This window comes from Talaromyces amestolkiae (genome assembly GCF_001896365.1).
Source record: "Talaromyces amestolkiae strain CIB chromosome Unknown scaffold6.1, whole genome shotgun sequence".
In the NCBI taxonomy this organism is placed as follows: Eukaryota; Fungi; Ascomycota; class Eurotiomycetes; order Eurotiales; family Trichocomaceae; genus Talaromyces; species Talaromyces amestolkiae.
The window spans coordinates 485,503-511,792 of record NW_024468042.1 but is presented as its reverse complement, the minus strand read 5'-3'; the positions used below and the strand labels follow the sequence as shown (position 1 = coordinate 511,792).

Genomic DNA, 26,290 nt, shown 5'->3' with positions numbered 1-26,290 from the left:
TGTCGTGTTGTGGAGACTAATTTTTAGCGTACAATTACGCAGAACATATCCATAAAAGGACAGTTCTAAGTACAGATTCCTTAGTTTTTAAGATACATGATCATAGTCGTCAGCCTAAGCGGAATCGTTACTGATGAGGAAGTGGATGCTACAGTCTAGTTCTGCTACATCAAATGTGAGATGATAACGTAATGTTATAGAATAAATTTAGCCCCCATTGAGGTAGTCTGAAATCGAATTGATTGATTTACGCGAAGCTCAGTGGCCAAGACATTTTTGAGAAACACAGCAGGTACTGTCCTGTTCTTATTTATGCTCCACGTATTACAGCTTTTTTAAGTACCGTGGTCCGTCTCTATCGATCAGCTCCTAGCAAATTACCAGTACTCATTATCAAATTCACAAAGAAAGGATGGTGAACCAATCCCCTCAACTAGCAAAGACAGTAGAGTTGTGGAAGCTGCTACAGATCCGGAAGAAGTCAGGCACTTATATACTTGACGGAAACAGCTTGACTATTGCAGATGTCGTAGCCACGTCATTGTATGTTAATCCTTTGGTTGATGTCGAACTCCGAAGATACACCTCTAATCTGAGCTATTCAACACTTTAGATTTGGTTGCAAACCAATTCTATCTCAGGATCCCAAAATTAACAAAGACATCCAAGATAGTATTAATGTACTATTTGACCATCTCGCTCAGGGTTGGTACGTCTATGGTATTTGCAAAATAAACCCTATCAAGCACGCCTGAGTTGGTGATAAACTAACCGTAATCTGACAGGTGTCAATACTGGATTTGGCGGGAGCGCCGATTCCAGAACAGAGCAGGTCACTCTGCTCCAAGCATCATTAATGCAACATACTCAAAGTGGAATCATTTCAAAAGCAGGCAATGGCGGTGCTCCTGACCACATCATGCCACAGGCATGGGTTAGAGCTGCCATGGTCATAAGGTGTAATTCCACAATGCGGGGACATTCTGCTGTCTCCTTTCCGGTTGTTAAGGCCATGGCGGAATTTCTTGGTCATGACCTCACACCTGTAGTTCCACTCCGGGGTTCGGTTTCTGCTTCTGGTGATTTGATGCCTCTTTCTTACGTTGCTGGGGGATTGGAAGGGAACCCAGATATTCTGATACAGAATAAAGACGGGACTTTTCTTTCCGCACCGGAAGCTCTGAAAGAAGCGGGTTTGGAGCCGGTTACGTTAGGACCTAAAGAAGGGTTAGGATTGATTAATGGAACGTCTTCTTCTGCGGGAGTTGGTGCTCTCGTTTTGGCTAATGCACATATGTTGGCATTTTTGACCCAGCTCTTAACGGGATCAGCAGTTGAGGTGAGTACCCGTACCTCATAAGCTGACATATATAAAATGTTGAATGAAAATATATTAGGCACTATGTGGCAGTTCAGAGAGCTTTCACCCTTTTATCGCCGAAACACGACCACATCCAGGCCAAATAGAGTGTGCAAGGAACGTATACAGCTTTCTCCGTGGATCCCACTTGGCTCGTGATGTTCTTGAACCGAAAAATCGTAGACGAGAGGACTTGGTCCAAGATCGATATTCGCTACGAAGTGCTCCCCAATGGATTGGTCCTCAATTGGAAGATCTGATGCTGGCCGATCAACAAATCAACATTGAGATCAACTCTTCATGCGACAATCCTCTTGTTGACAGCAAATCGAGCGATATCTACTACGGGGCAAACTTTCAAGCAGCTTCTGTGACTTCGGCCATGGAAAAGACCCGACTTGTCCTTCAAATGTTTGGCAAAATCCTCTTCTCCCAAAGCTTTGAGATGATCGATCCCAATCTCAGCGGAGGATTGCCTGCAAACCTTGCAGCTGATGACCCAAGTCTTTCATTCATGATGAAAGGCGTTGATGTCAATATGGCCGCGTATATGGCCGAGCTTGCATATCTGGCGAACCCCATGAGCTCCCATGTGCAAGCAGCAGAAATGCATAATCAGTCCGTGAATTCGATGGCACTGGCTTCTGCGCGCATGTCAGCTGATGCTGTTGATGTCTTGATGAAGATGTGTGCTTGCCACATTTATGTTGTGTGTCAGGCATTGGACCTGCGTGCCTTGCACATGGGATTTATTAAAAAAGCCACAGAAACTATAGTCACTGTCACTCAAAAATCGTTCTCTGATTTGACTTCTCAAGATTTGCAAACTCTGCAAGACACATTAGGGGTTCATATTGGTCCCTCCTGGTCTTCGACAGGGAAGATGGACCTTGAGGCTCGCTGCAAGTCTCTGGTCAATTCCATCATTCCAATCTTACTTGACCATATCCAAGGCAGCATCGGGAATGTCATGGACTGGAAGAAGGAAGCCAATGAGCTGGTCTGGAACCTTTGGCGCGAACATTTCAGTGCCTTCATCAAAAACCCGGAAACACCCACACTTCTAGGCAGAGGGTCAAGTGCTTTGTATGACTTTGTCCGCGACAAGCTACAAGTACCCTTTCATCAAGGATTTGTGGAGCATCCCACTTACAAGAATGATCAGCTGGATGGCAGGCAGAAAAAATCGATTGGTGGTTGGATATCAATCATTCATGACAGCATTACCAATGGTACTTTGTTCGACAGTCTGATGCTTATGCTAGATGACAGTACTGTCAATCTCATGAACGGGAAGAAATAGGCGGGACCTTTTTGATGTCACCCTCTACTCTCTTGAAAAGTGTACATAGAAGAAAGCGTCCCGATTATAACTACGTGCGGAGGACCTCGAATCATTATAGTTTTTTACTCATCAACCTTGGAAGAACGTAGAAAGATTTTTTCTGATTGCCTATAAATAAAAATCCTAGAGAGAACAATAAATGAACAGAAATACATCATGAACGTCTTTACTGTAATGAATCCATGGTTACCTAGGTACAGTAGGTCATGTGATATTACATATGCATTCTATCTGGACTTCCCAGTACCCACACATATTCTCCGGGCATACATCTGGCTCCAAGTGTCGTCTGGCTCGATCGTTTGCTATGCAAGTGGCTTATCATTTTTATTCTCGTGATATTTGATTCGCCAAGGTAAGGTAGTTGCAGGCTTCCGTTCCGTAAAGTGCAACTCAACCGTTCTTATGATGAGATATGCGATATCTAGCCACAATGCAATAATGCAAGTGCTGTGCTTCGCCTATGGATGGGTACAGACCTCTTAATCCTTGATTACTATTCTCTGGTGTGAGTCACCTGTCGAAGTGTTCGTACTGGAGATACTTGCCTGAGATTGTTATAGGCAATGCGGACTTGATATAGCAGTCATTGCATTAGCTAGACAACATTAAAGCTTACTAGATAATTTCACGAGTCGTATGGTCGATTTCTGGAATGACATTTGCAAATAACTGGTCGTGATTCATGATTATATCACATATGAGAATTTTCTATTACATTTGTGGCACAACCAAGGAGATACTATGCGTGTAATTGGAGGATATGTCTTTTTACCAAGTTTCTCAGCCGTTTTCTGCATTTAATCTATATTTTTAGTTTCTTTTAATACTTGTTTACTATATGATAAGCACCTTCAGGGTCAGACTCTGTCACTAACTTCATAATCCTTGGGACAGCGGAATTGCGTCTGCTAGCAAATGCTGAACAGGTTATTGTCTAGAATACTACAAAACGATATCTTTAAGAGATGGAATTAAGAACATCAGATGTACCTAGATATTCACCCAACCGATACAAATTCACAATCAGTCATTGGCCTCTTGTGTAGGTGCGCTTGTTACAGGACCATCGCGTACATATTGAGCTGCACCAAACCCAACAACTGCCAGCCCTCCAACAACCCACCATGCGAAAAATATCGATTGAAGTTCCAGACCAGCCTCAAAGAGATAGCCAGCAAAGATAGGGCCCAAAGTGCGAAATACTGAAGAGGCCATTTGACCAATACCATGCACTTTGCCGAGAAGTTCTGGTGATGCAGCACTGTTATTCAAGATTATGAGCGTCGCGGGGATCACAAAAACTCGACCCGTGACATGTATCATCAGAGTGAAAAATATTGCGACCCAGATACTCACAGTTGCTGTCTCCGCGATTAGTCCAAGTAGTGGTAACGCAAAATAAGCTATAGGAAACAGGCAGCTAAAGTAACGGTAGCTGTTGACAACTCCAATGATGTCGTTTATTTGTGGATAAATCAGTATTTGGATAAACATGCCGATGACGCCAGCAATACTTGTGGCTACCCCAACGTCTTCAATTGGCAGTCCGAGTCCCCCGGACTTGCTGGTTGACACGTTATCTGTGTTCTCACGGGGGTTGGACAGAAATAGTGGCCAGAGACCGGTATACGCTCTACAGCATGAAAGCACTTCAGTACAGAATTTCGCATGCCCAAATACTCAAACGCTGGAGTTATATCAGACTTACCCCATGTGGAGATCAAAAATAGATTGAGAAGCGAGAGTCATCAAAAAAGTAAATGTCCAAATACTCACTCCTCGAGCGCCGCTCTTCCCTTCGTGAGAATGGACCGTTGGTGAGCTGACTGAGAATTCACGCAAATCATTGGCTTCAGTATCTTCTGTACGCAGTGCATTATAATGTGAATTTCTTTGTACTCCAAGGAATGTCAAGATCTTGTATCTGAATAACCGGAAGACATCTCCTCTCAGACTTTTGGCTGTCTAAAAAATTCAAGTCATTTACACTGAACTTGCAGGGGCAAGGGCAGCGAATAATAGGGCACCATACCTCTTCTAGATACAAAGATACCACGACCGTAAGCAAGAAAATGGCTCCGGCATTTATCAGGAGTGGCGAGGCATAGGGGTACCGGTCAAGCAAGTTGGTCGATCCTTCTTTGAGGCTGTATTTTACCTTCAATGGGTTCGAGAGAAAACCCGCTATGACTGACCAAATATTAGAAACTGTTTCGCGATGATCATAGACCATTGTAATCCTTACGGGGACCAAGAAATGAGGCAACGTTGAATGAAAGTGACAGCAAAGAAAATGCTCGAGACTGGAACCTGCGATCATTCTTTAGATGTCATGCAAATCGTCTAGGACTGCATAGATAGTTACCGCTTCTCAACAATATTTTCCGATAACATGGTGCGACTAGTTACGGGTTAGCCACATTTACGTATGAGTTGTTTCATACTCGGAAATCAACAAACACAATTCCTACTGTTCCGTTCAGTAAACCGCCGACAATTCTGAATGCAACCATCTGGTAAAATGAGCGTGCAAAGGCGGAGGCGACACAGGATAAAGCTGTTCCAGTAAGTCCAATCAAAAGTACTGGCTTTCTTCCACACCACTTTTTATCTGCACATACCCCCCAGAAAACGGAGGTGCAGACTTGAGCAGCTGTGAATGCCCCGATTGCAATCCCGGTTTGCCATGAAAGCGTTGTCTCCGATATTGAAGACGTCGTAAAAGACTTCAACTGATAGTAGCAAATTATTTGGAAAGTGGCCATCTGCATGAAATCCAACACACGGCAGAGAAAGAGCAGCAGAAGCTGCCCTTTGCGCGGAAGCCCCAACCATGAGGCCTTTTGCGTAGTACTGTTGCCCGCCTGGGGTGAAGACATCTTGAAGTCAACGCGTTTTCAGTATTCGCAGCCGTGTGTTAAAGATTACACGAGGGTTACAAGCGCAGATAGTAAAAGGAACAGAAATGTCTCAATTGACTGTAATCTACAGTGAAAAACGTCTACAATGAGCGGAGCATCCAATGGTACTTGGTAAATGGGGTCTAATAACTAATGCCAACTTTGTAAGTATTTGCGGATCAGGAATACGTGCTTTCCGTGCGTAAACTACCCAAATCAGAAGAGTAGCACTAGTCAAGTGAGTGGGACAATGATTGTAGAGCCCCGAAGTCTCCAAGGGCAAATTTATGTTGTACGCTAACGGGAGTTGTCAATGGAACCGAACCATCTTTTAGGCCCCCAAGCACTCAAATTTCCATACTGCATGTGATAATGGGGTGAAACATGGTACACATACAAAAATACAACTTGTAAAATAAGTACCATACAGTTCTATCTCGGTATGAATTGTTATCAGATACCAATTTGGCCATTACGTACTTACAGTCTATCCATAGTAAGATTAATATGTATGGTCTTCGATCTCCGCCTTTTTTGTTAAGTAGAAAGTCGTCTATACATGTAAAGAGCTCGTCTCATAGTCTATTAGAAAAAGCAACAGAAAAGAACATCTGTATATCCCTGCATTGTCTTTTTCCTTTGCAAGTTGAAGCTTTTAGAGAAAATTCAATTGCTGTGATGTCTCTTCAACATGCCAACTCGTTGGTCCCGCAGCCATGGACTGATGTCTTTACGAACGACACTTCTATAGATCGCCGCACGACTTTTCGTACAGTGCCCATGAAAGTGTTGGCATTGAGCGTTGGTCGCACCGGGACAGCCTGTGAGTCGCAATCGATCATGCAGGTCCAATAATAATTTTGTTATAACTTTGATTTGTCGCTGACCAGCAATCATCCGGTTGTTTCACCAGCCCTCCGAGCTGCCCTACAGCAGCTAGGGTATATTAAGACATATCATATGATGTCCGCAAGTATCGAGAATCCCCCCGACTGCCTCATGTGGCTTGATGCCCTCACCGCGAAATATGATGGCATTGGCAAATTCGGCCGAAAAGAATGGGATCAGCTCCTGGGAGACTGTCAAGCTGTTTGTGACTGGCCAGCGTGTGCATTTGCCAAAGAGCTCATAGAAGCGTATCCCGAAGCAAAGGTCATACTTACGACAAGGGAGGTCGACTCATGGCATTCGTCAGTATGCCCCTTCGAAAATTATATGATTTAGGCTACTACAATTGCAACGTTACTAACATATCTGGCTTCTATTCTGAAGCTCAACAATGCGAACTGTATACTGGCGTGCGACTGATTTTGAACACAAATTCATTTCGAAATTCAGCTGGGCCGCAAGCATGTACTATCCTATGCTAAATAAGTTTTTCGACACATTCTTCCGCGGCGATTTTCCCAACCAGGGTAAAGACGTTTACCTTAATCACCTCCAAGAAGTTCGTGCCCTGGTACCATCCGAGAGACTACTCGAGTTCAACATCTCGGAAGGCTGGGAGCCTCTTTGCAAATTCCTGGGACATGATATTCCTCGAGCCCCATTTCCTCAGTCAAACGAGATTTCAGACTTCATATCTCGCAGTCGACGGCGTAACAGACGGCAGATGATGAACATTATGCTTTATATACTGGTCGTGGTGGCTAAAGCGATGGGAACTGCTTCGATTCTATACTTTTCTTTTCAAATTACTCGGTTCTGGCCTAGACGTTTCTTGAACGGTGTCGGAGGGAATACCTATATCTCAAGCTAGGTAGTCAGTTAACCTTAAAGTCAGCATACGAAAAAAAATATGGCTGGATAGTCTCCAGTGCTATCTTGTACATCAAAAATCGTTCATACTGCGTCCTCATTCCATGGATGCCTTGAAATGGTTAGTGTAATAAATTACCCTCAAGTATCAGTGCTATGTTACACTTGTAATAACCATACCGTTATCGGTTAAAGGCATGCTGAAAACCTAGAAAAGATACCGTTCGACTAATGACGGAACTTTGGTTAAAAGGTATGGTAACTTTACGTGGTAATATAGGTATATCTTGTGCTTTATCTTTTATCTTCAGATAATTCCTTTATTCAACATATCCAGCGCATCCCACCATGCGTTCCATAGGCTTTTTCGTGTTAGCTTTAATACAATTCAATCTGGTATCGGCTGATGCTGAACACTTTTACGCATCGCCTGCTTACGAAACCGGAGACTTGGGAGGATGGCCACAGCAACTGTACAAATCATCGCCAGTGATAGGACCAGTTCTGAATTACATGCAAAAAAGTGAGCAATGCTACAGCCATGGAGGATATACGATGATTACGCCGCGAGGAAATAGCGTTCCCATGCCTGGGCCTATGATTGTGGACGATCGGGGAAATTTAGTGTGGACAAAAAACTACGGCAGAGCATATGACTTGAAGGTCCAACAGTATCGAGGAGAAGATTATCTCACATTCTGGATCGGCAAAGAGATCGATGGATATGGCAATGGCAGTCATTACATGGTAACCAGTACCACTTCCATGTATCGCACATGTCGAGAACAACATTTTAAAACTGACAGTTCGAATTAGTTGGATTCCTCCTATCGTGAGGCATACATGATCAACGGCAGCAATGGACAAGCAGCTGATTTTCATGAATTTCGCATTACTAATGACGACACTGCAATTTTCACTGTGTATCGCGTGGTACAAGCAGACCTCTCGTCGTTAGGAGGACCAAATAAAGGGTACTTACTAGATTGTGGCTTTCAGGAGATCGATGTTGAAGCTCAGTCCCTACTTTTTGAATGGTGGGCCTCGGATCACTTTACCATAGATGAGGCATATCAGAGTCTTCAAGGCTCAGGTACGAATGAGGAGATGGCGTGGGATTGGTTTCACATTAATAGTGTTGACAAGCACCCGAGTGGGAACTATCTTGTGTCGTCGCGATTCTTAAAATGCCTAGCATATATAAATGCCACCGCCGGTGATATCATATGGAAGCTGGGAGGCAAACATAACATGTTTACTGATCTTTCCGATGGTGGCGCTACAAATATTAGCTGGCAGCATGACGCTCGTTTTCAAGATAATGGTGCGGCCATCACACTCTTTGACAACGCAGCACGAGGCATAAATTCATCCGCTGCAGCGCCCGACGATAACATCAGTCGTGGTCTTTACCTCGATGTTGACGTCGAAGAATTGGTAGCCAAAGTACGACACTCATACTGGAGCTCACAAGGAATCATCAGCATCTCGCAGGGGTCAATTCAAGTCCTTGAGAATGAGAATAGGGTGATTGTAGGTTATGGCCTTCTCCCGATATGGGTTGAATTTACTCTCGATGGAACACCTTTGTGTGAAGTCCACTTTGGACCTAGGACGGGCTATATAACACGAAATATCCTTTCATATAGGTTATACAGATATCCCTGGACCGGGAAACCTCGTACATCTCCAGACATCGTCGTTGAAGGAGATCAAGTGTATGTTGGCTGGAATGGCGCAACCGAAATCGCGACCTGGGTCTTGGAAGGTGCAGAAGATCTGAGTACCTTGAATGAGGATCAGCAAATCCTGTTTTCCCAGCCAAAGGACAGTTTTGAGACTATTATCAAAATTCCGAAACACAATACCCACTCTAAGATCCTCGTGCGAGCTTTGGATGCAAATGGTGATACTTTGGGCTCAACTAGGGTAGTGGAGGTAAAAAGGCCGCACGAATTTGTAGAGCCTCTTTTTGATAATTTGTCATGGCTTATTATGGGTGCAGCTGCATGTATCTCAATGATTTTTATACTAGGTATACTTGCCACGTGTGCATGAAAAACGATATCGAAAGGACGGCTCTTTGCTATAAGAAAACAAAGGGTGGTAATATGCTTCCATCACTTCAAAAATGATCAGATATAGTGGTATGGGGTAATGATACATTGCACGCGAGATGACTATTGATTCTCGTGGAATTAATCACTTGACTGTTGACTATCCATCATTTACTTCCATTATTAGAGATTTGAGCAGTCCACCATGGTTTCGAGGCCGGATCTTATCCCAGAATGAGTTGAGAGGCGATATAATAGACGCTCTCCCTTCAGTTGAATCTCATACAACTCATGTAGTGGTGCTTGCAACTTCGTCGACATGTACTTTTTTCTTTGTCTGTGTTCCTGTTACAATACAAATGAAGAAATAAAATATTGTAGGCTAGTGGTATACCTACAGTTCAATTATGGCTCSAAATGTTATTATGGCAACTGAAGCATACTGTAAACTCATGGCCTGCCATGTAATGAATTCTTTGATAGCTCGGCTCGCTCACTATCCGGCGCTCTGTAACACATTGCGCATTAATTGGGCAGCAATCCACAACTGTCTCCGCATCGTATTGCCACTCTATCATGTCACCTACCAAAAAAGGTTTATACTCTGTGGGAGTGTCTGGGCACCCTGAGTTACCTGCTAGCTATCATTCTGCAATATCAATTCTCTCTAGTGATTGCTCTTTTCTGAACCGTTGCGGCCCACTTCAAGATATCGGGATGAAGCGCGCGGAATCGGAATCAAGTCACCTACTGAGACTATCGAGACATGAGCAAGGCATGGACAAATGAAAGTGCATATTTTTAATTAAAGTGTATTTTATGCTTGGTTTGGGTGTTATTCTACTCGGTGGACCTTCGACTGATGTTGGGGGCGAGTTATATACCTCATTTCGATCCGATTCGCATACCGCTTGTGTATTGAAGAGATTTATCATCATCCTGTGACGAGATACTGGCTCAAGCGTTCGTTCATAAGACGCTTACCTGCAGGCAGCTGAAGAATTCATCCTATAGTCTCATTTATTGTTGAACATGAGCTAAGAGATTAGACAGCAGCCACTTACGAAGCCTAAACGACATGAAGATAATTTTTATCCAATAGTTAACTAGTAACGTATGTTACCATAGTGTGGTACATGATAAAATACGATGCTGTGAAAGGCTGTAATTTTACTGTACAAGCTGTAATGAAACAAGGTTCAATCAACTCTGTAATTTAAGGATCAGCGGCCGCCTGTAAGGTTTTATTAGAGCGCACATTTTTCACAGCAAACTTACCGAGCGTACAAAACATGAAAGTAATTCAATGATTGACTAGTAAAATATCCGTGTATGTTACTAGGGTGAATTACATGGTAAAAGACATCATGCTATGAACGGCTGTAATGTTACCGTACAAGCTGTAAGAAAACAAGGTTCAATCTAGATCGACGGCCGCCCGTAAGGATGCATTGGAGCGCACTAGGTTCCACAGCCAACTTACTGAGCCTCTTAACCAGTTAAATACTAGAATGAACTGTATACAAACACTATGTCGTAGATGGCTATAATGTTACCAATCAGCTATTAAGAAATAAGGTGTAATCTATTCTATACGAAGCAGATAAGAAAATTTAAGAATTGGCAGCCACCGGTAGGGATCCATTGGATTGAGATGGTGTGATTTAAGCTATGATTAGGAGCGCACTAGTCTCCACAGATAATTTTAGATCCTGCTTTAAGTACTCGAGCCTAAACTCTAAAGATCCTTCCTGGCTCTCTGCAGGACGCACATGCCACTTCATTGGGCTAAAATGTTGTGATTTTAAGCTATGTTTAGGTGCGCGCTAAAAAGGTTAGTTCGTTTCGTATGAAGAAATACTCCGCCCTTCGATAGCTAATTAGTAATAAGGTACATGCGAGGGCCAAGCCTGCATGGCCCCCGACTCGGAGTCCCCGAGTCGGTTCAATAGTGGTAGAAATTACGCTTAACAGTTACAACGGCTGTTGGGTTGGATATCCTTAGCCGGCATTCGGGTCAATTTCCGTCCGTTGGAGACACACGATGCTCTTTTAGCATATACAGCCCATGAATCAAGGCCCAAGGAGCAGCGGTGAGGTATTGGACTTGGCTAGGCCACTAGAGACCACTACCTAGGGGCTCCACTGGGTTATAACCTGTTAGCCAGAATCTCTTGATCAATCTGAAGCCGTTATTCCTTTTTTAATGTTTGGATGAGGCAAGCGATGTCACCTATCCATGCGTGACCTATTCAAATTATGATAAGAGGGGAACTCGCTATCATCTCTTATCTTATGACGTAACGTTGTTTAAGTTTCAGCCTAAGTGTTAATGCTATTCAGCTGATGATAAAGACATTTTGTCCAAAGAATACCCTTCTGGTACAGACACTTATGCTGCGATACTGGCCTTGCTCGCGCACTTTGGTCGTAAAAATACAGTGCTGGTAACATAGAGAGACTACGTAGCAGGCAGACGAAGTAACCGAATCACGACTCCAAGGCCCCGTTCGGCCTCGGTAAATAGCCACGTCGTAGCCGTTCAACTTCGTGATAAGTTTCCAAGGCAGGCAGGTCATGAAATTGCAATAGCCAGAGACACCGTGCACAATATCAGGTAAAAGTGACAAGACACAGTATCAAATATGATGAATGGTCTTCTTTTCCCATGATGAACAGCATCCATCACTCCAATTTTCAAATTATGGCTGAAATATCGTACTGTAAAATCTCATTGATGCCTCCTTACAAGAAGGATGCCAAATAGCTTGCGACAGCTTGTCCAGAAAGCAGCGAAAAAAGGGCCTGGAGTTTGAGGGGTTTTGTTCTTTTTACGATTCACAAAAGAGTGAGAAAATGGTGCTATATAAGGACCCTTCAAATCCGACAATTATCACGGCGGGKTATTTCCAATACATAGGGKGAACTTGACGTTGAAACTCGAAAGAAAAGACTGGGTAGATGTTGAAGGAGAACGAGACGATACACGGGTGCGCTCCTTCAGAGATTTTATACTTGACGAACGACTCTTATCCACTCTGTAAGAAATTGTACTGTTTCAATGTTCGAGCTTGGAGCTCAGTAATTACGGAAGATGTCTCTGCGGTTCGAACAATATTGTTAAAAAAATTATATTGGATCCCCTGATGTGTCTTTCTTCTTAACAGGACCGATCCTGGGACATCTCATAGCAACCATCTATGTTTAACAACCTGCAAGCTTTGGAGTCTCACTATTCCAAGAAGTGTGTTAGTGACGTCTCAAGTTGAGTTTCAGCTACGCTAAGTGAAAGGTCATTTATACTTAAAAGATATTCAGTTTGCCCAGGCTTATATTAACCGTTAGAACTATCCGGATAAAGGAAATTTAGTATAAGTTATATATCTATAGTATACAGTCTATAAAGATAGCAGATTCTCTATAGCGTATAGCAGAGGATAGGTTTCAAAATATTGATATTCTATACCGCACCTTGTATATCCAGGTCTTATGATCCCTCTTGAATCTCTATGCATATGCATATCCATGTAATATTGGTACAAAAGCGATCGACAAAGCCATCAACAAAGCATTTCATAAGGATATTCCCAAGACGCGAAACTCACTGCCTTGCCTCGTCAGCCTTCCCTGTTGGAAACGTGACAATGCGACAGCTCTCAGGAAGCGAATCTAAATTCGAGCCTCTTACTTCCCTGCGTTTTCGAATTTCTGATATAGTCTTTTTGTTCCTCTTCCTTCATGTTATTCCAGATCATATCCCTTCTCCTATTCTCATATGTATAGTAGATTTTCGTGCCAACGAAGACGAAAATAACAAGTATGTTTACTATCAATAGCTCTGTGTTTCCGCGACGGTATAGCGGTTTGTCATCGTCACGATATATGAATAGTGCTATGATATCGCCCGCCTGGACGGCCATCTATGGGTTATATTAGTTTGCAAGAAGACGACTACTCCGGTGAACGCTTACATTATATAGTGCGGATGAGACGGTGCGTGTACCAACGCTATTGGAGTTTTTGGATGTCCAAGCAACAATGATTGCTAAAAGTAATCCAGACAAGTCAGATCCAGCGTTTGATGTTTGATATTTGGAAATCGAAGGCCTACCATGGCAATTAGGTCCCCCGACTATAGCCGTCACCAATATAAAAGTTCCCCATGCATTTTCCACGAGACCTGGCCAGAAGCGTAAAGAAATAAGAAAAGGTAGAGCCCAAAGAGGTTGTATGATTGCCACCAATGACCTGTTGTTGAGCCACTCCGATGCATACGTAATCAAGAGCAGAGTGAAAGCATAGAATAGGCTGGGAAGGATTGTGAGAAGACTAGTAACGAACTTGCTGAATCCAACTGAACGCAGAATCAAGGTAATGTATATACTTGGTGGGGTCTGTGGAATGAAGGCAACGAGGCCAATTATGTAGAGGGGCCATAGATGGTAGTCTGTAATAGCACTCCAGAGCTGCGACAAAGTGATAGGCTGGCGGTTGTTCATATCTCCTTTGGAAGGATCGTCGCGCAGGACTCGGTTTACTACAATGGAAATTTCGCGACTAGATTTGAACCATCCATTCGGTCGGAGAAAAGACATTGTTTGCACTGCAGAAGCTGGCATCATCGCATACGATGTAATGCCGATGGCCAAAGTGAACAACCCCTCAATTAGGAAGAGCCATTGCCAACCAGCCCAGCCATTCACACCACTAAGGTGAAAGATAGCAAACGCCAGCAAGGAGGTTATCGTCGCGGTGACCGGCAGGGTCGTCCAGAAAATGCTATATGACTATTAGTCAAGACTAAACAGTGGAGGTACCGGATGGAAAAATACCTCAGACGAATGGGGAGCTCAGTCGACGTATAAAAATACGACAACCAAAGTATGATATCGGGAATAAATCCCCCCTAAAAACATCAGCCGAGAAAGTGTCCATGATGGGATTATAGGTTTTACCTCTAGAGCACCAAGCAAGGCCCGCGTGACGAAGAAGGACCATCGCCCAGTTAGAGCACATTGCGACATTGCAACAACAGACCATAGAGTTATTTGAGTTGGTATCCAGCGATCCGGGCCAATTTTCTTTGATATAAACTGAGAGGGTAGTTCGGCCAGTATAAAGGATAGTCGAAAGATAGCGTTACCCCAGTTGAAATCTTGAATCTTTTATTAGCTTTTGGCACAATTATTTAGGGAATAGCGAGGCTCTTTTTAGATCAACAATAACCCTGGACAGTCAAAACTTGATAAAAAGCGCGTAGGAAATACGTTTATTGGAGAAACGCGTTCTTCTGTTCAACTCACCATCAGTATTGAGCCCGAGATCTTCCAGAAATGTGTCCGACACAGCCTGGCCCAGATTACTTCGGTCTACCTGTAGGCTGAGAAACATCACACACTAGAAAATGTAAGCCTTATGCAAGCGCGCCCACACGATCGCGAAAATTCTATATCATGTTTCTTACCGACCAAAGGCAGACATTCCAGTCAATAAGTCGAACTAGTCGCTTTTCCTCCTCGTCAGACCACGTCAAATGAGGGTCAAAGAAGTGTCGACACTCATATTTAGACTCTTCGTACGTACGTTGCCAGTGCTCGGCAACATCTGGGTCAAGGAAGGGATTCTTCTCGTATGACTCTTGCTCAGTAGACTCCTCCGAGATGCTACTATCTCTCCGCTCAGAAGGAGGTTTCCTTGGTTCAGGCTCATCAATACTTGTGTCACTTATGTGTGCCTCTTCGGATGGCAGTAGTTGCTCTGTCTCTGACAGATTTGATGACGCAGATGAGCGTCTCCGTCTTGTCATCAACATATGGACCATGTTTTTTTTTCCCCTTTTGAACAAAAAGTTCTTTGATTGTTTGACTGATGAAACTCTTCGGTTAAGATCACTATCCGCAGTATTCTTCAGTCATTCGTAGTGGACAGACTAGAGAGGTACTAACTTATTATTGACCAGTGCCTTTATCTCTCAAGCCATAATTCCGTTACTCGGGCTGAATGAGCCCCCACTACTATTCCGAAGCCGGATTTATATAGACTTCTGAGCTATTGTAACCTTTTTCTTACACATGTTCGGATTGGTCGCTTTTTTGTCAGAAGAATCGGGACATAGCAGCGAATGAATCTGGCAGGCTCACGGAAGCTAATGCACGATGGAACAAAGGATTATCCGCAATCACCAGGGTTAGTAGGATAACAGAGCCCTTGTTAGGAAGGTCTATGTCAAGAACAGAGAAATCAGAAGATTTCCATGTTCTCTATGTTCGAGCGAGTATAGAACCTCTATGTTTTCTATATTTTAAGCTTGGAGATATAAGGACAACCACTCACCATGTATTTCATCTTACTTTTTTAATCAACTGTTAACCTTAATATACCATTAATCTTAGATCTACTAAACTTATATCATCTTGAATTTACTTAGACATCCTGTCCTTTCGTTGTTAGAATACCATTTTACCGCCGTTAAGTGACGAGCTTACACTGATCTAGACGTTAACGAAACATCGGATTACGACATCATTTGATGGCTTCAAACTTTCAAAAAGTGTAATTCTATGTAAAATAGGCCCCATTTGTGTAATAGATTTTTGCGATTGAATTTACAAATTTCTATATACATCCGTTACACAATATATGTGTAATTGAGAAGTGATTCTTTCCACACGTAAAAGCTTTGGCGATTAGATGGACTTTTCGAGTAGTGAAGTAAATGCGTCAAATGATGGAGCCAGATCTTTGAGCAACTTGTCATCATTCGTCACGTCTGCGATTGTCTTCAAGTCGTTTTTCATACGATCTAGGTTTGTCGTTCCGTCCAGTATCTGCAGATCACCGAGACCTAAGACAAGCACATATAATGCCAATTCCTTTTCCAAGCTCAGCTTCTCCGCCATCGAAGCAACTAGGTCCGAGGCCAACAAGTGTTGGTTATTTTTCAATACACCGAAGGTTTGATAAAGAATGCCATGCTCTCGAGCAAACGCTCGAACATCTACATCATATCCAGTCCCCTTGAAAAATCGGTTTTGGACGATCACCGGTTTGACATCTGCCTCCTCGTAAATCTGACGCAGAACCGGCAGACTGATATTGGAGACGCCGAGGTGACGAATAGTGCCAGGTACATAGGTCTCAAACACCTTCCAAGCCACAAGATTGTCTGCGTCGTCCTCGAATGGGCAATGGAGGATTAGTGCGTCAAGATAATCTAGCTTGAGGTGTTGAAGGGTTTGCGAGATGGACTCCCGAATCTGTCCTTCGATACTCTGGTCAGGGTTGAATGGAATCTTATCCTTATCATGACCCCGTATGGGAGTAAATTTAGATTGGATCTAGATTTGATGGATCAGATCTGAGTATCAAGATATAATTAGAATCAGCTTACAAACAGTGTCTCTCTTTTGATTCCTGTATCAATCGCAGCAGAGAGCCCATCTCCCGCAAATGCTTCTCTGTATGCACTGGGGTGGTTGGCCGTATCTATGCCCTGGAAACCTGATTCAAGAGCGCTCTTCGTCAATTCGGCAGTTCTCTCGCGTTTAAATGCAGTTCCATAGAGAAGAAACGGCTGTTTCTGCCCTAGCTTCAGGCTAGGGCTTCGCAGATTGCTTGAAGTCATTCTGACGGTTCTTTTAAGATTGAGAGATGGAAAATATATTGAAATGATGCTTCTCAAATTGTTGTGATATGCAATGGTTTGTAATTGAACGTGCTGGTGGAACGGAAGGTGGTGAAAGGAAACCTAGGCACCCGGACGCAGCGGGGTTTTATTGCTCCGCAAGTGAACACAGCTAAATTCGTGGGATGATTGATAGAATCCTTAGACCTACAAGCGGATTTGGCCAATGAATTTGAAACTGGTATCTACCTAGGTACCAGTGTCAGAGCAGAAGCTCCTCTAAAATATGACTAGGAAAGACMCTCCAMCCCCGCCGCATCGTTCGACTACATCATGCGGTTGTAATATTACGTATTGAATTTCTACAAATTATTCAAGATTCAGTTTACACCTTCTCTTCCGAAATTTCTGCTCTTTTTTCCGTTTTTCAAGAATTTTCTTCTTAAATTGAAACAGAATTTTGCTCCTCCAGTTCTCTTATTTCCGAAAGTCCTAAAAGACCTAGTGCCTCTCTTCTTGTAGGCGACTTAGGATCAAAATATGGTTGTTCTGCCAACGCAGTCGCTCTTGTCCCATGTCTAGGCTCGGAGCCTTCGTAGTCCCAGCTTGCGACATGGATAGTGACTCTGGAAAGAGATATCTCGTTAGTCTTGCTTCACGAATCACAGTGGATGGTTCATGGTGAATTATAAAAGCTTCTGACCTGTTGTCCCATAATGCGCTGGTTTTCGGTGTCCATCTGAAACGGACTTGTATATCCACACTCTTTTCGTAAAGGTCGCACAAATATCCCAAAATCAGATCACTTTCAGCTTTGTCCAAACCCACAATGCGCTCTGCCATAGCCTTATTTACCCATAGAGTTCTCCAGCCTGTGGCTGGATGTGTTCTTACGAGTGGATATTCACGAACAACATGCTTCGGGCCGGCCTCTGGGTTCCTGCTATCTATGAAGGCGACAGCAGAGCGATAAATGACTTTCTTACCATCGATAAATTTCCGGAACGACGGTGATAACTTCTCATAGGCACAGTACCCGCTAGACCAGAGAGTGTCTCCGCCTATAGTTGGGACAGCGTCATTGTGCAGATGACTTATTCCGGCTGGCCGCTTGTCGTGACCCAACGCAAGGTCAGTGTGCCAGCCTGAGACCCCTCCTGGACGACGGAAGCTGGCCTCAGACTCTGTAGCTTGATAGTCGGGCCAAATTACACTGGCGCTCGGTACGCCGGGGACGTGAGGTGCTACAGGCTGGAAGAGAATCAGCTAGTACGGTAGAACCCTGGAATTTAGCGGAGGCTTACATGGACTTCAGGCTCACCATAGTAGTCTGCCAATTCGTGTTGCTGTTGGGGAGTAATATCCTGGTCGCGGAAAAACACGACTCCTCTTTCTGCAATCAGCAAGGCTAATTCATCCCTCTGCTGGTTTGACAGGTCCTTTATCTGCAGACCGGTAATCTCTGTGCCAATATGCTTTGTCAAGTGGATGACCCCGGTAGCTGCAGACAAAAGACTTCTTTTCTCTTTGTCAGCTCGGGATCCTGCATCAATATACGGCTGACTATGGTCCCGTCCAGAGGGATCCTGATACTGAACTTGGCGGTTAGGTTTTTGAGGATAACCCTTGGAAAGGTCAATTCCGGCTTTTTCCAAGCGCTGTCGAGTTATCTCAGGGAGCAAAGGGGTTGCTACTCCATTCCCATTAACATTGGTGGAATCAGCTGAGGGACTCATGTTGGAATAGAATTATGGGTCCATCAGAGTGTGAATCTCAATGCTGCATCTGACTTTTCACATGTAGTATATGTAAATTTATAATTCCCGCACGCCGTCAGCGGCGTTGCATCGAGACTCTGTTGCTCTGGGTCTTCCTAAAAGCTGCCACCTAGTGATGATAATAGTTGTAGATCCTAGTCTAAAAGGATGTGGAGCCTATGACTCGGCGCCGAAGGATCATGCGGAACGAGAAAGAACAAGAAGTGTAGCGCAACTTGTGTTTTGATACACATAAGGGCCAGTGGGGCATCCAATGCGGGTTTCCCATACATACATAGTATAATTACGTTATACGCTTGTATTATATACTTTAAATATTGTTGCAAACCTTCGTATTATGACAAGCGTATTCGCAAGCAATCGGATATTAGGGCAAGGTATTATTGGACTACGTATCAGTAATATTTCCGCCCCATTCGTATACGCATTTAAATGAAGCCTTAGTCACTAATACCCACATGATAACTACGGCTAAACAACGATGTCATTGATATTTTAAGTCTTATTTTATTCCTTAAGGTAAAATCATACTAATTAATTTACTTATGTGCTTCTGTAATGCTTCGATCCCGTGATGGACCCTGGAGAGTGAGATCGAGAGATCGGATCGAGGATCTTTTTGCAGAACGCTTGTAGCAACGAGTACAGTATAGTGAGTATCTGAAGAATTCGTCTCGAGGTAATCTCAAACAAAGTCAGATTCTACAGGAATAATTGCTTGCTCTTCAAATATCTAGTGAAGACTTTCGCTCTATATAGATAAGAATCAGGCGCTGGTCAGGCACCACATCAAATCAAAGAAAGTCGGATTGCGTACTAGCCTAAAGCTAGGGCATAAGAATTCTAAGGGTCCCGCGCTATAAGCTGTAAATCCTGATTCTTTAGGAACCTGTATCATGGATTTATGATCGCTAGCAACAATCCTTCGCTCGATCGGCCTTCCGGATCTCGCGGCGGAACCAATATCAAGTCATCATCGGGGCACAGTCAGATTATATATATATATATATATATCGCTAAATTATCCAGATTCCTTATATAGTTTGATGAATCGCGAATAGGCCATTTTATAAGACCATTACACTGTGTTGCGCAGCCCAAAGACAAGAGCAAATCGATATACTGGCATGCCAATCGTCTTTCAAGCCTATAAGATTCAATTGATGATACATATATCAATCGAATTCTCCTCACGTACATTCAAAATTCACGAACTTTCCAAGATGCTTTATGCGATTTCGCATTAAAATTAAGAAATATTTCATTGAAACGGGATTGGTTTCGGTTTTACATTGAAGCCTAAGTATACAATTTCTGTAAGAAATAGCGTGGCTTGCGACGGGGGGCCAACATGCGAAATCTAGCCCCTGAAAATGTGACCGGACCCCAGGCAGACATCAAAACCGTGACCCACTACTCATCACGTTTATCAGCTCCGAGAAGACTTCGACTCAAATAGCATTCCAAAATAAACATCTACTTCACATCTTTGTACATGTTTATGGCCCTAGAGTAAACATGTCGTCCCTGCCGACGTGCGACGCGAAATTTGGTCCCAGGGTCGACCCTTCTTGCCGTGCTTTTGACTTCACACTATACTTTGAAGATATCTTCCTTAGTATCATTCCAAATGCTGCAATCATTTTTTTACTTCCTGTTGGGCTTTTTCCTTTGTTCAAGGGCTCCAGCGTGATTAAATCGAACCGACTAGTTAACCTCAAAGCAGTGTGGCATACCCCCGTTGATCATGTGTCCTCTTTTGCTCTTAAAAAAATCGTAACTGATTTTTGGTTTTAGGTTGTTTATGTGTCTCTGGCTTTAAATCAGATAGTTTTTCTCATACTTCGGGAACTGAATCGAAATATTGAGACCCGCGCATCCTTAGCTAGTGATGCTCTTGGCCTGGCTGCGACAATCGGTGTGAGCATATTCTCATGGCTTCATCACCATAGATCTGTACATACCGCCACACTGCTTGAAATTTTTCTAGGTATATCTCTATTACTCGATGTTGCGCGAGTTCGTTCTCTATGGCTCCTCGCCGACGATATTGGCCCAGCTAGTATCTTATCTCTCACCCTGGCTCTGAAAATCAGTGGTGTATTTCTCGAATCCTTCAGCAAACGCGACAACTTACGGCTGTCTGATAATAAGATCTATATGAGTTCCGGTCCGGAACCATTCATCGGCTTCTGGATTCGGGTCAGCTTTGGCTGGCTCTTTTCCACTATGCGGCAAGGTTACCAACGGATACTAGCTGTGGATGATCTTCCTGCCTTGGATTACCGACTGAGAAGTGATAGCGTGTATAGTAGTCTTCAAACGACTATGGCCGAATGTAACGTATTGGTTTCTACATTAAAGTTATATGACTAACATTACCCCAGATGATATGGCGAAGAAACATAGTCTCCTCAGAGCTTGTTTCAGAGCTTACAATCACACATTTCTTGAGGCAGTGATCCCCCGTTTGTGCTTATCAGGATTCACTTTTGCGCAACCCTTCTTGATTAATGCCCTCATAAGTTATGTTGAGACAGATACTCCGCTTTCGAATGGAAAAGCCATGATCGGCGCCTACGCTTTGGCATTTCTGGGCAAAGCAGCCTCAAACTCAGTCTTTTCATATCAAACATTTCGCTTTCTCACACAATTGAGAGGTGGATTAATCACAATTATATACCATGAGACTGTTCGAGGCCGAAGAGTGGGCCAAGGCGAACTTGATAGTACTTCCTTGATGGGCACTGACGTGCAGCGAATTATTTTAGGCTTTCAGTCAATTCACGAACTCTGGGGGTCTTTGATCGATATAGCCATTGCAACCTATCTTCTAGAAAGAGAGGTTTACGTGGCGTGTCTCGTTCCAGGTCTTTTAGTATTAGGTAGGCACTTAACCAGCATTATCATACTCTGCAGTGTTAACAGATCAATAGCCTTCGTCCTAATGACTTTTAAGATCTCAGCGCAAGGCAAGCGATACCAGAAGCTATGGGCCGAAAAGGTAGAAGAAAGATTAGCCGTTACTTCCAGCATGCTCGGGGATATGAGGGCTATCAAAATGCTCGGTCTGAGTGACAAGCTATTTGACATCATCGACAGATTGCGCCGCGCTGAAATTTACGAGTCCCGTAAATTACGGAAATTGCTTGTCACAGAGATTTTCTTTTGTAAGAATTGCCACACTATTATCAGCCAGTCTATATCTAATCCTTGCAGCGAACTCGCCAACTGTTCTGGCGCCTGTGGTAACATTTGCTACGTTCGTTGCCATCGCTGCAGTACGGCATGACCATTCAATCTTGACAGCGCAAGCATTTACTTCTCTGTCCTTGATATCTCTTCAGACTACCCCGGCATTAATATTACTCCAAGCCATTCCTGCAGTTATGCAGTGTCTTAGCTGTTTCGATCGCATTCAGGAATTTTGCTCCCATATTAGCAATAATGCTGTATCTCAAAATCTACTACCACAGAGCTCCGAGTGTACACTCAACGAGCACGGCGAGGGTATCATGGAGTTGGCTTTGCTACCTGGTAAATATGTCAGAGACAGGCAGTCTCCTCACATAGTCTCTTTCAATAGCCAAAGTTTTGCATGGAGCAAATCAGGGCCTGCAATATTGATCAGCATTGATGTGCAAATTTCAGCCGGCCGCATAACAGCTGTCATGGGACCTACTGGGAGTGGCAAATCAACCTTGCTTGAGACTATTTTGGGAGAAACCATACCTCTCTATGGACCTGATCGAACAGTCAGGAGTTTCAACACCGCTGCATATTGCTGTCAGACCCCTTGGCTAATAAATGGGACCATCCGTGAAAATATCCTTGGGCAGTCAGCTGTCGAATCAGTGGATGAAGTCTGGTATGGTACTGTTTTGTGGGCCTGTGGTCTCGAAGCAGATATAAGCCGTCTCAAAGGCAGAGATCAAACAGTCGTAGGAAGCAAGGGCATGTCTTTAAGTGGTGGACAAAAGCAACGCGTTGTAGGTTGAAGTTGTGGCTGATGAGCTCGTTTATTTTCACATTTGCTGACCTGAATTTTTAGGCCCTGGCTCGTGCTATTTATTCTCGATGCCAATTCGTTATTCTGGATGATGTTTTCAGCGGTATTGATGCGTATAATGTATCTTTGATCTCGGCCCGTTTATTTGGAGAGCATGGCTTGCTCAGAAGACAGAAGGCTACCGTTATCCTTGTGACACATGCCCGTGAGACTATAATCCTACTTATTACAGACTTGACCGGCTAACAAACATCTAGCTTCGGTGGTTGCATTTGCCCAGGATGTTATCATTTTAGAGAAAGGCCGTGTACGGAAAGCAGACCCAATGGAAGAACTACAAGGAACCAACGATTATGTATCGACTTCCAAGCAAGCAATCGAAGTTTCCAATGATACTATTCCTGATCAAGATATAATGACTTCGCTTGACACTGGCGGAGAATCACGCAAAGATGCTTGTTCTTCCTCGAATGAGCAGGCTAATGATCTAAACCGTCGTAACGGCGACCTGTCTGTATACAAATATTTCTCAAAGGCCTCAGGTCATGTGACAGTTTTTGGAATTTTTGTCTTTTTGGCGCTTTGCGTTTTCTGTGCTGAATTTTCTAGTAAGCTATATTTCCTTTCAGCAAAAATTATGAACATCCGCTTACTTGTTCACTCTAGCTGTCTGGATTGATTGGTGGTCTGCAGCAAACTCAAATGATCACAACAATAATGCCACTGGCATGTACCTTGGGGTTTATGCAACTTTGGGAGTCTGTTCTACCCTTTTTATGACTGCAGCGTGCTGGTGAGTGGAAGAGTCTTTACCTTGCACTAGAGTTTGGAAAACTGATAAAACAGGCTTATGTTCGTCAAAGCGATTTCAAACTCGTCTTTGAACCTTCACACCGATCTTCTTACCACGACAGCTCGGTAAGTTTTCATAGATATGACCAATTCTAGACTTAAGGCTTTGCTGACTCCGTCAACAGTGCCACACTACAATTTTGTCTTGAAACAGACCTAGGGTCAATAGTGAACCGGTACCTAACGTCCATAGAATCCTCCGCTCAGTGCACGCAGACCAGACTAACAAGTCTAACCCCTTTTGTCACTATAGATTCAGTCAAGACATGGAATTAATTGGAATTGATCTCTGTTCAACCTCAATCAATTACGCATATGGTAAGGCATCTACATTATGAGGCGTGATATATATTAACGTTGATCCTATAGCTGTTTGTGACCTTCTTGGCAAAGGCCTCCTGCTTGCTGTCTTCGGAAAATACCTCAGTGTCACCATACCATTCGTTACTCTCATCGTGTACATTGTGCAGAAGTTCTATCTTCGTACTTCTCGACAGGTTCGACTATTAGATATTGAGGCAAAAGCTCCCGTGTATCAGCTTTTTCTAGAAACATCAAGCGGAGCTAGTACACTACGAGCTTACGGCTGGCAATCGTCATTCCAAAAGATACTCGAGTCTCGTCTTGATCGGTCTCAGCGCCCGGTGTATTCACTGTATTGTATACAGCGGTTGCTCGCCTTCATCCTTGACCTTGTCATTACAGCTCTTGTCGTGATACTCGTCTCTATTGTCGTCACGTGGAAAAGCTCATTTACAGCTGGTGCGGTTGGTGTATCGCTGGTGACACTTATGACATTTAACCGTACCATGATTTCTCTTGTCAAGTATTGGACAAATCTCGAAACATCAATCGGTGCCGTTGCGCGTATCAAGACTTTTGTGGAAAACACACCGGTGGAGAAAAATAGCAGTGATTGTCAGATGCTAGTCCCACCTAACTGGCCAACGACTGGGATAATTGAGTATAAAAATGTGGTGGCATCCTACAAGTACGTTTCTCCTCTAATATGAGTCTGCGGCAATAAGCTAATAGTTTTCAACTTTTAGGCCAGGAGCAGAGGCTGTACTGAAAGGTATTTCGCTATTTATTAAAAAAGGAGAGAAAATAGCTATTTGTGGTCGCTCGGGGAGTGGCAAGACTTCGATGATCCTCAGTCTGCTCGCAATGATCCATTGTGATCAAGACAGCTGTATCAAAATCGATGGAATAGATGTCACCGCTCTTGCTCCGGCTGAATTGCGCTCACGGATTAATGTGGTTCCACAAGACCCCTTCCTAATGCCTGGGTCCATTCGATTCAATATTGACCCATATGGCACTGTTTCTGATGAAACAATCATTCAGGCTCTTCAGAAGTTAGATCTCTGGAACATGGTCGAAAGTAGTGGAGGGTTAGATACACAAAGACCTATGACGTCTTGGTCTGTGGGCGAGAAACAACTGCTTTGTCTCGCGAGAGCAATGGTTCGAAAAAGCCCTGTCTTGATTTTAGATGAGGCAACTAGCAGGTGTGTCATTCAATGTTTCTGTGCTTTACTTTGAGTTTCTTTACACGAACTTTACCAAGTAACGAATGGCTGCTAACAAATTTTGTTATTGCAGTGTGGATTCTGTCACTGAAGGTATCATGCAAAATGTGATCGACACAGACTTTGCTGAACACACTGTCATTGCAGTCGTTCACAGGCTTGGATATATTAGACATTTCGACAAAATTGCCTTCCTGCAGGCGGGAGAGCTGCTCGAATTTGATAGTCCAGATGCCCTTCTCGCTAGAAACTCCGCCTTCGCGGATCTGTATGAGTCTATGTCTTATTAGCAACTTGTATTAGTACTGATAATCTGTTTCCTTCTTGTCGAGCAAAACCTTTTATTTGTATTTTGAATTTTCTAGCCTCTCCAGGGGCGGCATCTACAAAACATCGACTTTGCCCAAAACTTCTGGGGTATTTTTGTATTTATGTATTTGAGTTTTCACCATTCCAAGAAGCGTGCTAGTCACGTCTCAAGTTGAGTTTCAGCTATTCAAAGAAGGGAAATCTGGTATGAGTCATTGAATAAACTCGATCCAGATTGAAAGCACCAATCCGGTTGCTGCGAAGCTATTCAGAATAATTTCACATTATGTGTTGCTATACGACAAAGTCAATTTTGTCGATATGGTTGACTCCAAACCTCATACGCTGCTCAACAAGCTGCCCATACTTTCGTTTTGAAACAGTAGACAGCCAACATCAACAGCCTGTAAAAGGTCTGAAACCAAAACATGTATACATCAGTCGAGCTCTTGAATGCTGGTAAGGCAGCCGCGACAGGGCATTGTAGGGGTCTTTCATCGTGACAAATCACTACACCTCAACGGCATGGTGTGCCATCGAATAGCTATATTCCCTAACCGGAGTTTTACGTGCGCAAAATGACGATGAAACACTGAATAATTTCGCTGCTTTTGTTGCAAGGTTTTTTGGAACTAAGCTATTCAAGAGCGTTAGCGTGCCGTTTGCCACAAGCTCAACCGCTGTGAAGACTGCGATTCAGAATATCTTTGGTTTAGTTGTTCTAATGTGATGATGTCCTTTACTCATAGAGTGGGAAATCGGG

At 43.5% G+C, this 26,290-nt stretch overlaps 5 protein-coding genes across 5 annotated transcripts; 3 read left to right on the top strand and 2 right to left on the bottom strand.

Moving 5' to 3' along the window:
• Nucleotides 1-412: 412 nt before the first annotated feature.
• Nucleotides 413-2,663, top strand: BHQ10_003765 (uncharacterized protein; the record flags this gene model as incomplete). Its single annotated transcript, XM_040876057.1, has 4 exons — nucleotides 413-543; nucleotides 614-720; nucleotides 786-1,339; nucleotides 1,398-2,663. 4 exons carry the CDS (start codon nucleotides 413-415, stop codon nucleotides 2,661-2,663), a joined length of 2,058 nt encoding a protein of 685 aa, XP_040732269.1.
• A 5,051-nt stretch (nucleotides 2,664-7,714) lies between these two features.
• On the top strand, nucleotides 7,715-9,149 carry BHQ10_003764 (uncharacterized protein; the record flags this gene model as incomplete). Its single annotated transcript, XM_040876056.1, has 3 exons — nucleotides 7,715-8,113; nucleotides 8,183-8,899; nucleotides 9,060-9,149. The coding sequence occupies 3 exons, from the start codon at nucleotides 7,715-7,717 to the stop codon at nucleotides 9,147-9,149; spliced, it is 1,206 nt and encodes a 401-aa protein (XP_040732268.1).
• Nucleotides 9,150-16,109: 6,960 nt separating this feature from the next.
• On the bottom strand, nucleotides 16,110-17,047 carry BHQ10_003763 (uncharacterized protein; the record flags this gene model as incomplete). Its single annotated transcript, XM_040876055.1, has 2 exons — nucleotides 16,110-16,760; nucleotides 16,814-17,047. 2 exons carry the CDS (start codon nucleotides 17,045-17,047, stop codon nucleotides 16,110-16,112), a joined length of 885 nt encoding a protein of 294 aa, XP_040732267.1.
• A 442-nt stretch (nucleotides 17,048-17,489) lies between these two features.
• Nucleotides 17,490-18,783, bottom strand: BHQ10_003762 (uncharacterized protein; the record flags this gene model as incomplete). The annotated part of the gene is made up of 4 exons (XM_040876054.1): nucleotides 17,490-17,673; nucleotides 17,751-17,893; nucleotides 17,960-18,298; nucleotides 18,352-18,783. 4 exons carry the CDS (start codon nucleotides 18,781-18,783, stop codon nucleotides 17,490-17,492), a joined length of 1,098 nt encoding a protein of 365 aa, XP_040732266.1.
• Nucleotides 18,784-21,772: 2,989 nt separating this feature from the next.
• BHQ10_003761 (uncharacterized protein) lies at nucleotides 21,773-25,508 on the top strand (the record flags this gene model as incomplete). Its single annotated transcript, XM_040876053.1, has 10 exons — nucleotides 21,773-21,995; nucleotides 22,045-22,814; nucleotides 22,877-23,039; nucleotides 23,092-23,442; nucleotides 23,501-23,627; nucleotides 23,681-23,752; nucleotides 23,880-24,004; nucleotides 24,056-24,677; nucleotides 24,736-25,197; nucleotides 25,292-25,508. The coding sequence occupies 10 exons, from the start codon at nucleotides 21,773-21,775 to the stop codon at nucleotides 25,506-25,508; spliced, it is 3,132 nt and encodes a 1,043-aa protein (XP_040732265.1).
• Between the last annotated feature and the right edge of the window lie 782 nt (nucleotides 25,509-26,290).